At 47.7% G+C, this 14,835-nt stretch overlaps 2 protein-coding genes across 2 annotated transcripts; one reads left to right on the forward strand and one right to left on the reverse strand.

Annotated features, from left to right (window-relative positions):
* Positions 1-369, reverse strand: EI90DRAFT_2922872 (uncharacterized protein; the record flags this gene model as incomplete). The annotated part of the gene is made up of 1 exon (XM_039054806.1): positions 1-369. A coding segment is annotated over one exon (369 nt), but the record flags the coding sequence as incomplete, so codon positions are not given.
* A 1,989-nt stretch (positions 370-2,358) lies between these two features.
* On the forward strand, positions 2,359-2,706 carry EI90DRAFT_3124702 (uncharacterized protein; the record flags this gene model as incomplete). The annotated part of the gene is made up of 1 exon (XM_039063747.1): positions 2,359-2,706. The coding sequence occupies one exon, from the start codon at positions 2,359-2,361 to the stop codon at positions 2,704-2,706; it is 348 nt and encodes a 115-aa protein (XP_038915387.1).
* Between the last annotated feature and the right edge of the window lie 12,129 nt (positions 2,707-14,835).

The raw sequence follows: 14,835 nt of genomic DNA on the forward strand, positions 1-14,835 counted from the left end.
TCACTGTTTCAAGTCATCCCAGAAGTGTTCATCCTGAATTATTGCAAGAATCTGCTGCACTTTTGTGATTGCATCACACCATGTTCCAGCAGCCATTTCAAGTTCCTTTCTACTCCTCACTGCAACGGCTTTAAATGGAATTTCCAGTTGGATTAGCTGGCCAATGGCCATTATGTGGGATGTCCACTGAGTGATACAAGGTCTAATAAGAGCCCTTGCTTGGTCTGCAGTGCGGCGTTGCTCCGCATATAGTAAATGAAGTGCAATTGAGTGATTGTTGAACCAGTTAATAACGTCGTTTGCCTCAGCCAACCTCAGTGACATCTGCCCATTTTTTTTAATGTAATCCCCAAGCACAAGCTGCATCTGTGCAAGAAATAAGTCAATGAATCAACTGCAAAGTAATCCCCACAAAATGTACTTGGTGTGCATAGCAGTCCGCTACAATCAAGTGTGGGAACTGCTCCTGCTACCGAACATGCACGGCCCTTGATTCTGATTCCTAGATGTGTCTTTCCATCCATCACATTGCCCAGTTGCATATGCACCTTCCATCATTTGAGTTAATGCTTCTTGATGGGAATTGTATTCAGCATCTAGGACCTTTCCTGATAGGTGCTTCCGAGGTGGGAGTTTAATTCCCACTAGAGAGAACAGCTTGATGACCTCTAGATCATCAACTGAGAGAAAAGACCACCCAGCTGACACAATTGTGCCAAGCAATTGTTGTTCAAGTACAGCCTGATCTAGATCTAGGGGGTGAGGTGGAATTTGTGAGAAGCTTCTCCAGTGAGTTGGAATGTTGTCTGTGGGAGGGACAAGTAGCAGAGGGGTCGGAGTTGGAGATGGAGAGGTGTGGATAGTTGACGGATTTTCAGTGCTGATAGATAGCCAAGGGAGGGGTGAAGGCTGCTTCTCTCATGCGCGTTTCCAGGCCATTCCTGCCTCATGGCCTTCAGCAGAAGCATGTGTGCATACTGTTAGGTGTTGTGCAAGCCTCGCAGTAGATCCTTGGATTTTGGGAGGGAGTTCACTTGCTAGAATAATTTGGCATTAGGAGACACTAAGCCATGTTTAGACATACCAGCTGCCCTGAGTTCCACCTCACCATGTCTCTCAGATATAGTGCCCAACATCAATTTTTCCGTGTCTTCATTTTCAAGCGCTGTGATGTGTGATTCGATACACCCTTTGCATATAGCAGCATAGTGTCTTATTATTCCCATAAAACTCAGACAATTTGTGAAAGAACTCCCAGAGGGGGCTAGGTGCTAGACCCATTGGTGAAGCGTGATGTAGGAAGTGGAAGGATTATTCACATTTAAAAATTTAAACTAAGCCTTAAGCACCATCAGGGTTCAAGTTGCATGGACACTTTAATTTCACAAAACTAATAAGATGGCTGAGATGGTGCTCAGAGAGCTTCACATTTAACTACAACCCACACCAAATCTACATGCTTTTCAAGGGAGGGAGGGTTGGCACTGGCATGACAGTTGCCATCTCAATGTGCACTCGCTTCCTGTTTGGAATGTTCCCATGGGGATTGACCAGCAATTGACATGGAATTGACGTGATCTGATATGAATTTGACCTGTCAGTGTCTGACCATGTGACAATTTGTGACCAGTGTCAATCCAACACTGCCGATGAGTCAGGTTATGGGTTTAGCGGAGTGATGGGCTATAACCCAGAAACAGAAAGGAGGGATCAGCCTGAAGGTAGGCTTGCAGGGCAAGCAACTAAATTGCCCAGCAGAGGCAGGGGTGCGCTAGCAGACGTCAGAGCTGCCTGGAGGCCTTTGGGGCTCTGTACTTAGGGAGGCATAGGTAATATATTGAATTGAGGGGGTGGTGACCATTGGGGAGTCAGAGGTGGTTGTGGGATCCAGAGGCTCCAAGGTTAGTGATGAAGGAGTGGAGGTAATCTGGAAGGACCGGAGGTAGTGGAGGGTGATGGCCATGGATGGATATGACAGGCCTGAGCTCTGCAATAATGCCACGTAAGCATTGAATGGTGTGAGTTGATCCTCCTGTTGGTGGTGGTACAAGATTGATGATGACATGTTGAATTGTTTGGCCTTGGGCTCAGTAGTCTGTGAATCCATCAGCCCCTGTCATGGGCAGCTGTCAACGTTTTACTGTCTTCGATTTACCATCCTGCATTGATATATACATATATCCGGTACATCTGTTCCTCTGGAAAGATTGGTACAACACCTTCCTCTAAGATTGCTTACCTTGCATGGTTCAGCCTCACTAGCACATAAGCTGGTAATTGTTACAGCTTGACTTGTGAGATGTTCTTTACTAGAGCTTGATCGTTTTCGTTCAAAATGATCTTGATGATCTCACCCCCATGAGCCATTCATTTGCTATGTTCTTGTCCCTGTCAGCATTCATCATAACCATTACTTTTACTCCTACAGCAATTTCGACTTCATTGGCAAGTTTTGTCCCACAACAATGGGTAGGGCCTTTTCTGGAGTCTACACTTCCTCCTTCCCATCTGAAGATATTTAGGATCCATGAACCATATTTGTCATCACCACAATCCAACAACGTTAGCCCCACACATGATACCACTGAGAATGATAGCAATGAGGCCATTATTTCCAGAGATGACCTTGGCACCAGCTCCAGACCTGTGAGAGGTAGTAGGGGTCACTTGTCTGATGGAAGTGATGCTGGGCCCACCAAGATCTGAAGTAGTAAGCAAGACATCTGGAAAAAGGGTGAGAAAAAACTAATAGCGATCAGTCATAAGGTGTGGTGAAATGAAGATTGATTGTCAGTTGAAACACACATTGAAGACAAAGGTTTACATGGCCCTGAGATACTGTCCAAAGTATCCCATGGAGCAGTTCTAGGCAGCACAAGTTTCAGCATTGGCTAAAAACAAATTGCTGTAAAAATAGGTCAAAGAACCATTTACAAGAAGGTCAAAGGTCCGGGGAGGTTGTGTCAGGGGATGACTCCTGGGTCCCCATGACCCTCCCCTATGGTCCACAGCCCTATGTGTAACCAGCCCTATCCAGGGCACAACCTACTGTGGGTAAGGAGATGAGAAGGAAGCTAACTTCTCATCTTCCCACAGTGGCCACCATATCAGGAAAACTTCCGGGGATACCCGGAAGTCACATGAGGGCAGGATCTGGGGCCGGATCATGCGGCACGTGGAGCATGTGGCACGGGAAGTATGCACAGGAAGTGTAGCAGGTCCGGACATGGGTCCGGGTCCGGGCTAGTCAGGGTGTGTGCCCTGACACAACTCCACTTCGACCTCAAGTTGCCAGTCAAGCAAACCCTCCATGCACCCTTCGACAACTCCTTTTGCAAGTCTGTCCAAACATCATCACCATCCAAGATTGATCCTTCAATGTTGGATCCACAATCCTGGATGTGTGTGAGTTTATAGATGGGAACCGTGCGACGCTGTGAGAGATTTCCAAAGAAATCTGAGGGAAGTGGACCTCTGGCTTGTACTGCCTGAACAAGGTGCTTGCACAAATGCTGTGCCTGCAGCTCTTGGGCACCACATTGACAAGTCCACCATGAGATGTCAGTTTTGTAGTCTTTCCCACTAGATGACTGAGTCACAAGCAAAAGCCAGGACTTTTTTGCTTGGGTTTGGAAAGATGTCAGTGGGGGGGCAAGGCCAAGGTGACGTTCCCCATTCAGCTCAAGAGATTTATTGATTATTCCTGGAATGATGCTTGTGATCATTGTATAGATTGTCTGATCAAGTCACAGATGATGCATGAAGCCAAGATGAATATGTTTGAGGTACTGCCAATGTTTTTCCACAGTCATTGTTGTGCAAAGGTGGGGGAGAAGGGATTGTGCACTGGATTGTGCCCATAGGATCCACATTGCTGGTGTGTACCATGATGTCCACAAATAACCCCACACATCTGCTAACCCCCTTTTCATGCAAAATATGTACATCTCATGCACACATTCCTCATATATCTGGGCTGCAGTCTGGAAAGTGCCATTGTGGATGGGGAAGGGATGCTGACAGAAATGTCAAGTGATGATGGAAAGGAGCTGTCTACACACTGAGAAAAGTGATTCCATGATAAAATCAGGTGTGGCATGTGACAGGGGTTTGTGCATAAACCCAATTTAATCTTGACTTGCCTGCATCATAAATCCCCATTTTTTCACGAATTTGACCAGAATCATGTTGTAAAATCTTGGTTTGCAGGGGACTTAATCAATTTATCTGTGAAGATTCACAATAGTATCACCAATATTTTGTCCTACTGCTGTGACTAATCCAAGACTTTATCACATATTTATGAAGGACATCATCTCATCAGAAGCTCAGCAAGCACACTATATTACATTTAAGTAAAGGCAGTGTGGAAGAGTGCTTCTAGTATGAGGGCTGGGTTGATGAAGAGTCAGTGGAACAAGAAGATTGGAGGTGAAATGATAGCAATGAGAGAAGTCGAGACTATAAGCAAAGTGAGCATGATGTTCATTAGACTGGAAGATCCAGAGTTGGTTAGGCACAACAGCAGATGAACAATTGTCACCTTTCCAGCCTAGTCAGCCATCTAATGATGGCCTATAGAGGGGGGGCCATTTGGCCTTCAAATGGGCCTAAAAGGGGGTATTTACTAGTGGATGTCCTGGACATCCTGGTGAAGACTGATCCATTCACCAGGACATCCCCAGGACGTCCTAGGATGTCCTGGGATGATTCTATAATTCAATCAAATTCAATCAAATGCTTCTGTGATTCAATCAAATTTGTATTATTCAGGGTAGACATTCAAAACATAATGCCGCAATTGAATCTGATTTCCCATGACAATCCTCAGGCTGCTCAACTGTCTGTGCACAATGCTGGCCACTGCCTGAAGGGGTGTCAACACTGTTTCCCACGGCCCCAACACACTTTATGTGGATGGATAGCCCCTTTGAATAGCTTCCAGAATATATATTTTGAGACTGAATTGACCAATAAATCATCGAGAAAAACGCAAAATACTTTTTTGGACACGAGTCTTTTGGGTTAGTGTGGCTGTCCACCTCATGTCTGTGCACAGTGCTGGTCATTGTCCGGAGGGGTGTCCAGACTGTTTCCCACGGTGTCAACACACTTTGCGTAGTTGGATAGCCCCTTCAAATAGCTTCCAGAATATATAATTTGAGACTAAATTGACAAGCAAGTTATTGAGAAAAATGCAAAATACTTTTTTGGACACGAGTCTTTGGGATATCAGTGACCCGGGAATTTTGATGACTTCGATGACTGTCAGTGAAATTTAGTGGCCCAAGCACTATCCCAGAGCTTGCATCCAAAAAAGTATTTTGCATTTTTCTCAATAACTTGCTTGTCAATTTAGTCTCAAATCATATATTCTGGAAGGGGCTATCCACTATGCAAAGTGTGTTGACACCGTGGGAAACAGTCTGGACACCCCTCCGGACAATGACCAGCACTGTGCACAGACATGAGGTGGACAGCCACACTAACCCAAAAGACTCGCGTCCAAAAAAGTATTTTGCGTTTTTCTCGATGATTTATTGGTCAATTCAGTCTCAAAATATATATTCTGGAAGCTATTCAAAGGGGCTATTCAACTATGTAAAGTGTGTTCAGACAGTGGTCAGCATGTGCACAGACCATGGGATGGACGAGTATGGCATTCCGGGACAATTTGCAACCATTGAATCAAACTGAATTAGGACATCTGAGGATGTTTGCAACAAATGAATCAAACTGAATGGCCAGGATGTCCTAGGACATTTATAGTGAAAAAGGCCTTTTAGGCCCCATGCAAATGTCCTGAGGTCCCCCCTATAAAGGCCCACATAGTGGTTGTCCAAGGTGCACCTTTCTGTCCTGAACCCCTCAGGCTTGCACATCTAGCCCTTCCCGGTTTGTCATTTCCTCTCTGACCAGACCCCTCATGCTTGCATGTCTGCGCTTTCCCATGGCCATCATCACCTCCTTTTGGGCCCAAGCCCCTTGAGTCTGTGTGTCCACCCAGTGCAGCGAAGAGTGCTCAGAAATCATGAGCATCCAATCAAATAGGAAAAATATTGAGTGCCTTTTCCAGCTTTGGTACATGTGCAATTTGTCATATCCATCCACAGCCATCAACTTCCACTACCTCCAAACCCTCCGGACTACCTCCGCTCCTTCTTCACTAACCTCAGAGCTCCCATATTCCACAATAATCACCTCCGCTTCCCTCGATGGTCACCACCCCCTCTTTTCAATATATTACCTACACCTCCCTAAGTATGGAGCCCCGAAGGTTTCCGGACAGCTCCGACGTCCGCTAGTGCACTCCTGCCTCCGCTGGGCAATTCACTCGCTTGCCCTGCAAGCCCACCTTCGGGCCTATCCCTCCTTTCCATTTCTGGGTTATCGCCTACCATTCCACTAACCCCATAACCCGACTTGTCGGTAATATTCAATCGGCTAATGATTAACTCCGTTAGCTCCACTCCACTCGGCCCCACCATTTACGGGCCTGCCCTCATTGTAATATATACTCAACTTGTACATAGGTTACACCTCAGTAATAAAATTGACTAGAGTTGACCCTCTTTAGTTCTCGTTGCCAGTCAGTAAGTTAGGGCACAGACATGTAACTTGGCACAGCGCTCCTGGCATAAGTCACTGAGGCCGGGGCCCTCCACCATGGAGACATTCCTTCGTCTCGATCTGGTCTCTGACACGATTGCTGTCAGGTTCCCTCCATTCTCCTCAATGAGAGAGGTGGTTTTCCCCAGAAGAGCATGCACTATTGGAAGGTCAGCATGTTGAAAAGAGTGTGTGAAAAATTAACTTACGTTTTGGTTGTGGTATTGAGATGAGTGTGTTAGCAGGATTACAGATCAAAAGAAGCTAGACGGTTGGTGTAGATGTATGATAAAGTTATCTCTGGTACTGTCGTATGCAAGTGTCCATTCAAGGCCTACCCAGATGTTGGTGGAATGGAAGGATTGTGGTTTGGGGCTTGGGGCTTGGGAGGTGACGACAGTGATATTGATGAGTAACGCATTTCGGACTGAGTTCGGTGCATCACAACCATTCCAAAGCCTGTTCCAGGCACAGGACTACCCAGCAGGACACTTGGATCTGAGTAGGCAGTGCTACATTGTTGGGGACGCTGAGAGGGGGAAAAAGGTTAAATCCAAATCAGGTGGACTCGGACCAAACAAAAACAAATAATGATCACGACCACGCAGCACTCGTTCATTCTGACCACCTGAGTCTAGGGCCATCGGATTTCGTTTGGTCAAGGTCACTAGGATGCTTGGAAAGTCAAGCAGCCATACCCAAACGTCCGGTGTGCACTAACTTAACAGCCGTGCGACCTCGTTCGCAGCTACCACTTCTGGGAGAACCATAGGGGGGTCAAGGACATTTGTGTGCCCATTTTAGCCTCAATAGCTAGCTTTTGGGACTCAGAGCTGACTTCGCTTGATTGGGAATGGTCTGCTCCAGCCAGCATTTGGGTTATCTGGGAGCCGATGCACCTTCCAACCACTTCTGTGCAACTCCATAGCCCGTCAAATCCCTCTGAACTTTGTATGCACATTTGACGGCTCTCTGGGACCATTTAAGGGATCTCAGTTACATGGACTTGGCTTGAACTCGGTATGGATGCCATTTCTCCACATGCTCAACCCCTGCACTCTGGGCCATGTTTCTTTAGGAGATCACCTGCTTTCACTGCATCTGAGCCATTGTTTGGGATGGGCTCTTGAGCATTTAGGACTAGCTTAACTTGCTCTGGATAACGAATTTATTGATTAATTATTGCCACCCGCATGTTAGTTTGGACTTGTATTGTTTCCTATAATTTCATCGCTAATTGCGGATGGCAAGGGTGGGAACGGCCGAGGGGATGGCCTATGAATTGGTTTGAGCATGCGACATGCAACCCATGTTAAATATACATAAGGTACATATTTTAGTAGCAGGAGGAGACAGGGGAGGTGGTGGGCACATGAAAAGGCTGTAAATAAGGCTGTAGATACTGGAAGTGGGCAAGAGAGTTTGTCAGGTGACAGCAGCGATTTCAGACCCAGGCTGAATCGAAGCGTTCTTACTCACCAAGGAAGAACAGGCTGGCAATGGCTGGGGAACAGGAGGGATGGGTCAGAGACCCTTTATAAGTGCGCAGATGTTCCTGTTGGCATATTAGGTTTCAGACCATACCACAGCTGAGATTGTTCTGTTCTGCACATCTGCACCGGAACGTTCAGCATACAGTCTGGAACCAAGCAAGCTGTAGGTCCACAGTGACGGTGTCATCGTGAGATGGGCAAGACCTGGGCAAAGCGGCATTGAGCTGATGGTGCCATAGTGAGATTGTTAAGACATGGGCACGAGCAAGGTGTGGGTGGTAGGGTGGGTGAGATAGCAATGGGCAGGCAGGGGAGTGATCACTGCATGGCTGTGGTAAGTGCTGTCCCATGATTAGTCTCATGAAATGGGACCATAAACAACAACTAATTGCGGATGGCAAGGTGTAGTGGGAACGGCCGAGGGGACAGCCTATGAATTGGTTTGAGCACGTGACGCGCGACCTGTATTATCTACACTGTATACTTGGTTGGTGGAGGGGTGGATGGTGGTAGAAGTGAATATTTCGAGATGAAGCACATTATTGCTGCTGTGCATCAAAGGCAGATTGTCCTGTAAGGGTACCTTGGATTAACAATGGGTTTTGGCGCAGGTATAGAAGGCCTCCGATGACCAACAGCCAATGCTTCAGATCCGATCAAGCAGTGTTCCAGCCAGTGCCAGGGCCGTGGCTCCACCAGATTGCAGTGAATGCCCACTAACATTCTTGTCTTTTATAATGGTGTGCAATCTTGTCAGGAACCATGTTCGGGTCGGCACCTCTCCCTTGCTTGTCAGCCACAGCTCCGGTAAGTGTCTGAATTCCTGGTCACGTGAGATAAGATAATCACAGAAAATTTTTAATGGGTCAAGAATGTTGTCTCACCGTTGTAGGCATCACCCATGCGCAGAACCGGCTCGGATACCCGTTCACACATTCAGAAAACCACTTTCATTCATGCGACGACTCGGTACGAAATTGGTATCTAAAAATAATCCTAATTCGTACGATTCTGACGATATCAAGAACGTCCCCATCAGTGGAGATTTGACGGAGTTCCGTGTTGGAGAAGTTAGGCACAGTGTCAGGGGACGACTCCTGGGTCCCCATGACCCTCCCCTATGGTCCGCAGCCTGTGGTGTAACCAGCCCTGTCCAGGGCACAACTCTACTGTGGGTAAGAAGATGAGAAGGAAGCTAACTTCTCATCTTCCCACAGTGGCCACAATATCAGCAAAACTTCCGGGGATACCCGGAAGTCACATGAAGGGGTAGGAACCGGGTCCGGAGCATGCGGCGTGTGGAGCGTGCACGCGTGCGGGAAGCGCGGCAGGTGGAAGCGGGTCCGGACGCGGGTCCGGGTCCGGGCTAGTCAGGGTGTGTACCCTGACACACAGCAGGTCATGGGCATGTGCGGGCATGGGAATCTCAAGCGGCAACCCAGCCTCACTCGTTCCCACAGCGTCTAATAAATTGGTAAAAATGCTCATTGGCTGCGTGAGAGTTATCTCCGGCTACATTTCCAATTTAGGCTCTTAATTCCATAAATCCGCTGAGAAATCACTTATTTCCTTATATTTTCATATTTTGCCATCATTTCAGATATTGATTGATATTCTTTTATTATTTTGCCTAATAAGGTATGCAGGTGCCATATGGTACCAATATTTCCCATCAATTATTCTAAAAATAATTATTTCTTATAATCCTGTACATACCGGATTTTTGAAAAGAAGTTCTCCCCTCCCCCAAAATTCTCTAAGGTGCTAGGATGCGCTAGAGTGGGTGTGAGTGAGTGGAATTCCAACAGTAGGAATAAGGGCAGCTGTCTAGCTCACAACGAGTGAGTAGTGGACGCTGAGCCCGGACCTTGCGGAAATCCCGGAGAACCCACCACAGAGTTTTAGGATCAAGAGCATAGCGAGTTTAGTAAAGAAAGTAGGATTTTGGAGAGTTTGGCCCCACGAGCTTAGTCGGCATAGAGAGCCGCAAGCCCTCTTTCACCGTTCCAACACTACTTTTGAGCCTTCAAACAGATGATTGGCCTTGTGCATTGGTAATGAGAAGGCAATGTGCAGCCTAGGTTCTCTGCTGAAGGATAAGGAGCTGTGGGCGATGGTTTTGCAGAAGTCACGGATGGCAATGGAGTCAGGGTCTACTTCAGGCAATGCCAGCCTGTGAAGGTGATTGTGAGGAATAATTTCTCGTCGTGTGAGCAGGGTGACTCAAAGAAGTTGAGTATGCAGCTGAGATTGCTTTCGGTTAGTGCTCTCTTCTGGCACACAGGGGAACCATATAATTTTGTGCAACCAGTGAGGCAGCGAGTTACAAGAGAGGAGGTTCTGATAGAGCGAACATCTGGCCAGGTGGGCTCCAGTTTGGCGCATATCCTGGATAAGTATGTTTTTACGGAGGAAGGAGCGATGTGGTGTGACATGTAGACCACGAAGAAGCTAAGGGTGTCCTCTGTTGGATGCAGTGGCATTGAGTGTAGCATGCAGAAAGTGTAGTAAGACATAAAAGCTGATGTGTAGGCTTTACAAGTGCTTCACTCGAGCGAAGTGCCCAGTGCACAAGCATGTTCTTCCATTAGCCGCTCCATTGACCATCTCTCCCATTTGGGTTGTCTGGTCATGGAGCTGAGGGCAGGGTTCATTTTTTGATCGCCCCCATCATGTCCAGTGGGGGCGTAAAGAACCTGATAGACAGGCCAGGGACGAGTGAGCATGCGGATTGAGGGATCTTCTGGATAAGGCATCGGCGATGACGTTCTTCCTCCCCTCAATATGGAAAATTCATAAATCAATATTGGACTGAAGGCAGATCTTCACAGCTTCCATGATGATTGGGTTGTAAAGTTCTAGCACGTGGAGTGTGTTAAAAATGGAGAAGGAAGTGGTTGAGTCAGTGTGAGAGAGGCAGCCCACTTCAGGGCCACAAGAATGACCATTGCTTCGTTGTAGAAAATATTGAAGTTGCGTTCATCGTCCACAATTGGGTCTGCAATATATGCGACCTTATGAGTTGGGGAAAAGAACGCCATACCCATGGCCGAAGCATCTCCCCATATCTCAAAGTCAGCTTTGCTTGCGACCCATTCTTCAGTTAGGAGCATACACACACCCTCCAAAGATTCTGCTTGATCTGCAAACCAAAGCAAATCTTCCTTGGTCTGTTTATTGATGTATATTTGGGCATTCATGAACTTCCTCCCAGCAACTTTATCATAGGATGAGTTGAGGGCAGGCTTGAGCAGGGGGAAGACGTTCAAAGCCCAATTAGCGTAGCCCAAAATGCGGAGCCAAGATTGGAGGGGTTGTTGACACGGCAATGGGGTATTTTCGAGAAAATCTCGGATCGCAGCTACAAGTTTCTTCTTAGACTTGAATGGGATCTGAATAGTCATGGCTGGCAGATCAACCTCAAAACCGATGATTTCCAGAATCTTGCCATGTTGCTGCTTGGCATCTTCGTGTGGGACACCGATTGAATCAAGAAGGAGGAGGAACTGTGCTTGTGAAGCAGGGATTGCACGGGCATAGGGCTTGTAATACATGAGTGTCAGCATGAAACTAGCACAAAATGCATCATCAACATAATGCAACAGATCCTGGATAACTTTCACGTGTATACCAATCCAACACACCAACCCGAAGAAAAGACACCATAGTTGGCCAGATGCCCGATTCCCAAAAACAGCGCATCTGTCAATGTGGTATTGGCCATCGATCAGAGTTGCTTGGTGAACTTGCCAACAAGGGTGCATTGGCAGGCGCCGGTAAGCTTGTGAGGCATCGGACTTCCACACCAGAGCAGGCTGCTTACCCCCATTAGCAGCCATACATGCTTGGATGTTGGTTGCAAGGTCACTGAGGTTATCCAACACTACGAAACCACCTCCTGCAGGGATGAGCAAGTTGAGCAACTTCTCTCCAGCACTGTGATCATTCACTAGCCGTAGTTTCGAGGAGCCCTTCTTCGGAACTGTGAATACTGGCTGAGCAGTCATGCCCGGCAGCAATGCAGGGCCAAATGACTCTGAGTAACAACCTAATGCCAACTCAGCATCTCATTGCCGACATAAGAAAGCAATGGATTCATCATCCAGATCAGGAAGTACGGAACGCCATGATACCACACCTGAAGGTTGTAACTTTGGATCCTCGGTATCAGCAAAGGGCCAGAAACCATGTTGAAGGCCATGGCACATTGAATTAACAAGTTCACGGTTCGGATGGTCCTTGAGCAGTATCTCAAATTGGTCTACATTAATCGGGGTGACCACCCTGAAGAGGTGAGGGTAGTTGGCGATAGTATCCAAGATCTCTTTGTATCTGTACTCGCTTGATGGTATGGAGGGAATCGCTGGGGAGCTCTCGGTGTACGTTGCTGAAGGAGTCCGTCCACAGTCACTCTGGGCAAAGAGGAAACACATGTACCGTGGTCGTTTACCATATCGTTCATGGTTAGACAGTGGGTCATCAAGAGCTGGCCTTTTCCACTGATTCTTTGGTGCACTGGTGTCGCGGATGGTTTCCTCCACAGTTATGGCAGCAGTGTCTGAATTTGCATGGGGCAAAAGTGCATCCTCCCTTTGTGTTGTATTGCCCACAGATTGGTGTTGACCCTCCCATCCTCTTAGCCTGTTTATTGCTATTTTTTCCTCTGTCAGTGAATCCGTCAGGAGGTCCTCAAGCAGAACCGCTTGCATTGAGGTGTTTAAAGGTGATGTTGTTGAAAAGGTGGACATCGGATAAGGATAGGTGATTGCATTCTTGGACAAACTTCCTGACTGCTGAATCATATGCGATGATGGCAATGTGGTTGACACAGACGGAGAATTTGTCGAGCATGTGTTTGTAGTAGATATCAAATTCATGGTGTCAGTGCGGGTATGTCATATCCATACATACCCGATCCCGATCCGACTCCCGGACCCCATCTTCACCACCTCCAGAGTCCTACCCTACTGCCGTCCACTCCGATACTCACCTCAGACCTGACACCACTCCTCCTCTCACCCCTCATGCCACCTCCACCCTTCCGCCACTCTCCTACCCTACTTCCATCCACTCCGATACTCACCTTCGGACCTGACACCTTTCCTCTCCTCCACTCCTCTCTCTGCTCCTCTCTCCTCTCTCCTCCCTCAGACCCTCTTCTGCCAAACCTCTGGCAAGTTACGACCTTCCGCTGCTGTCCCGTACCCCATACTCAGGCATCGCTTGTACCTTCGCTCTGAGATCCCATCATAGTTCCGACCTCGGACTTTGACTCCACCTCAGCTTAAGTCCATTGCATTGGTGACCTCATACTACATAAACACCATTGCCAACATTCCTCAGACTTTCAACCCTGCCTCCGTAACCTCCGTAACCTCCAAGCTCCACAGATCATACCCAGCACTTTCGCTGCTTGTAATGTATCTTTCGCGCTTTCCCCTCACCCTTATTTGGACTGCTGCTTCTTCCCATTCTAGCCAGTTAGTCATCATCCCCACTTCACCTCATCCTCTTGCCCCTCTGGGCTTCGCCCTCCCTATCTCCTTTCGGATGTACCACAGGTTCTGACCTATGACCTTTGGTACCACTCCGCTTCTGTCATCCCTTTGTTCCCATTCGGATGCCTTTGTTCTGATTCAGACCCCCTTTGTTTCCCTTGTGCTTTCATCTCCCTATTATATACAGGCACTTGTACATACTTGTTTTGGACCTTCAGTCTAAAATCAACCTGAAATGCCCCCTAGAGACTTCCTGCTCAACGCCTATGAAATTAAGGACCAAATGGACAAACAGCAATGGCACAGTGCTCCACACGAGTCGCTGAGGCCAAGGTCCCTCCTTGCTAAGTCTCCAGTTCCCCTCTGGAATCATCCGCCCTCACCCAGTTCTAACAGGGTAGGCCCAGAGAACTGCACGCTTATATTTCTCATAGCCCAATATCCACTCACCATGCATCCAAATCTTAGCTTTCCCCTTGGCATTGATCTTATTAAACATGAGCTTGGCGCCACTGCCGAGATCGATAGCTTCAGTGTATTGTGGCATGACAGCATTGTGATCTTCGACAATGCTAGCAAGGTCGATGTGTCGATTGCAGAGGAGATCGCACCATAAGCTGCAGGGGAAAGGTGGCAGGTGTCCTTGGGCGAGGAGGCTTCATACCACAGCCTTGGCATCGAGGTTGTATATGTTTTGGAGGCATTGGGTTCTTTCTGCTGTAGTGAGTTGGGCATCAGCATCCCAGGGAGCACCGCCCCCAGGGAGTTCCCAGTTCCAAGCATATCATGGGTCATGATCTTTGACCTCTCGAAGTTGTTTGGTGGTGCCTTGCAACTCGTCATTGTTGTCGTCCACTCGACATCGGCGGGTGAGCATCGAGGGGGGGCTGACTCTGTCTCGGTTGGGTCTCTGACTGCTTTGAGGGGGATCAAGTTGGTTGCAGTTGGAGACATCACCTCCTTGTTCCCCTTGGGCGATGGCATCTCCTCTGGATCGAATTGATTGTTCAAAGTGTGCAGTGTAGCATTTAAATGCTTCGGTACGTTCTTCACTGCTGAGTGAAAGGGCCTTGTCAAGAAGGAGGATGAGTCGTTGGCAGGCATCCCTGAGATTGATTGATCGATGGCCAAATGCAGCAACGAGCTCGTCAAGATCTCAAAGGAGGGGTGAGTCATCATTGAACCCGATGGCTTGCTCCAGTGCTGCGAGGACCGGGTCTTCAACAACAGGAGGG

The sequence above is a fragment of the Cantharellus anzutake genome (assembly GCF_015039405.1).
Source record: "Cantharellus anzutake strain C23 chromosome Unknown EI90scaffold_28, whole genome shotgun sequence".
In the NCBI taxonomy this organism is placed as follows: Eukaryota; Fungi; Basidiomycota; class Agaricomycetes; order Cantharellales; family Hydnaceae; genus Cantharellus; species Cantharellus anzutake.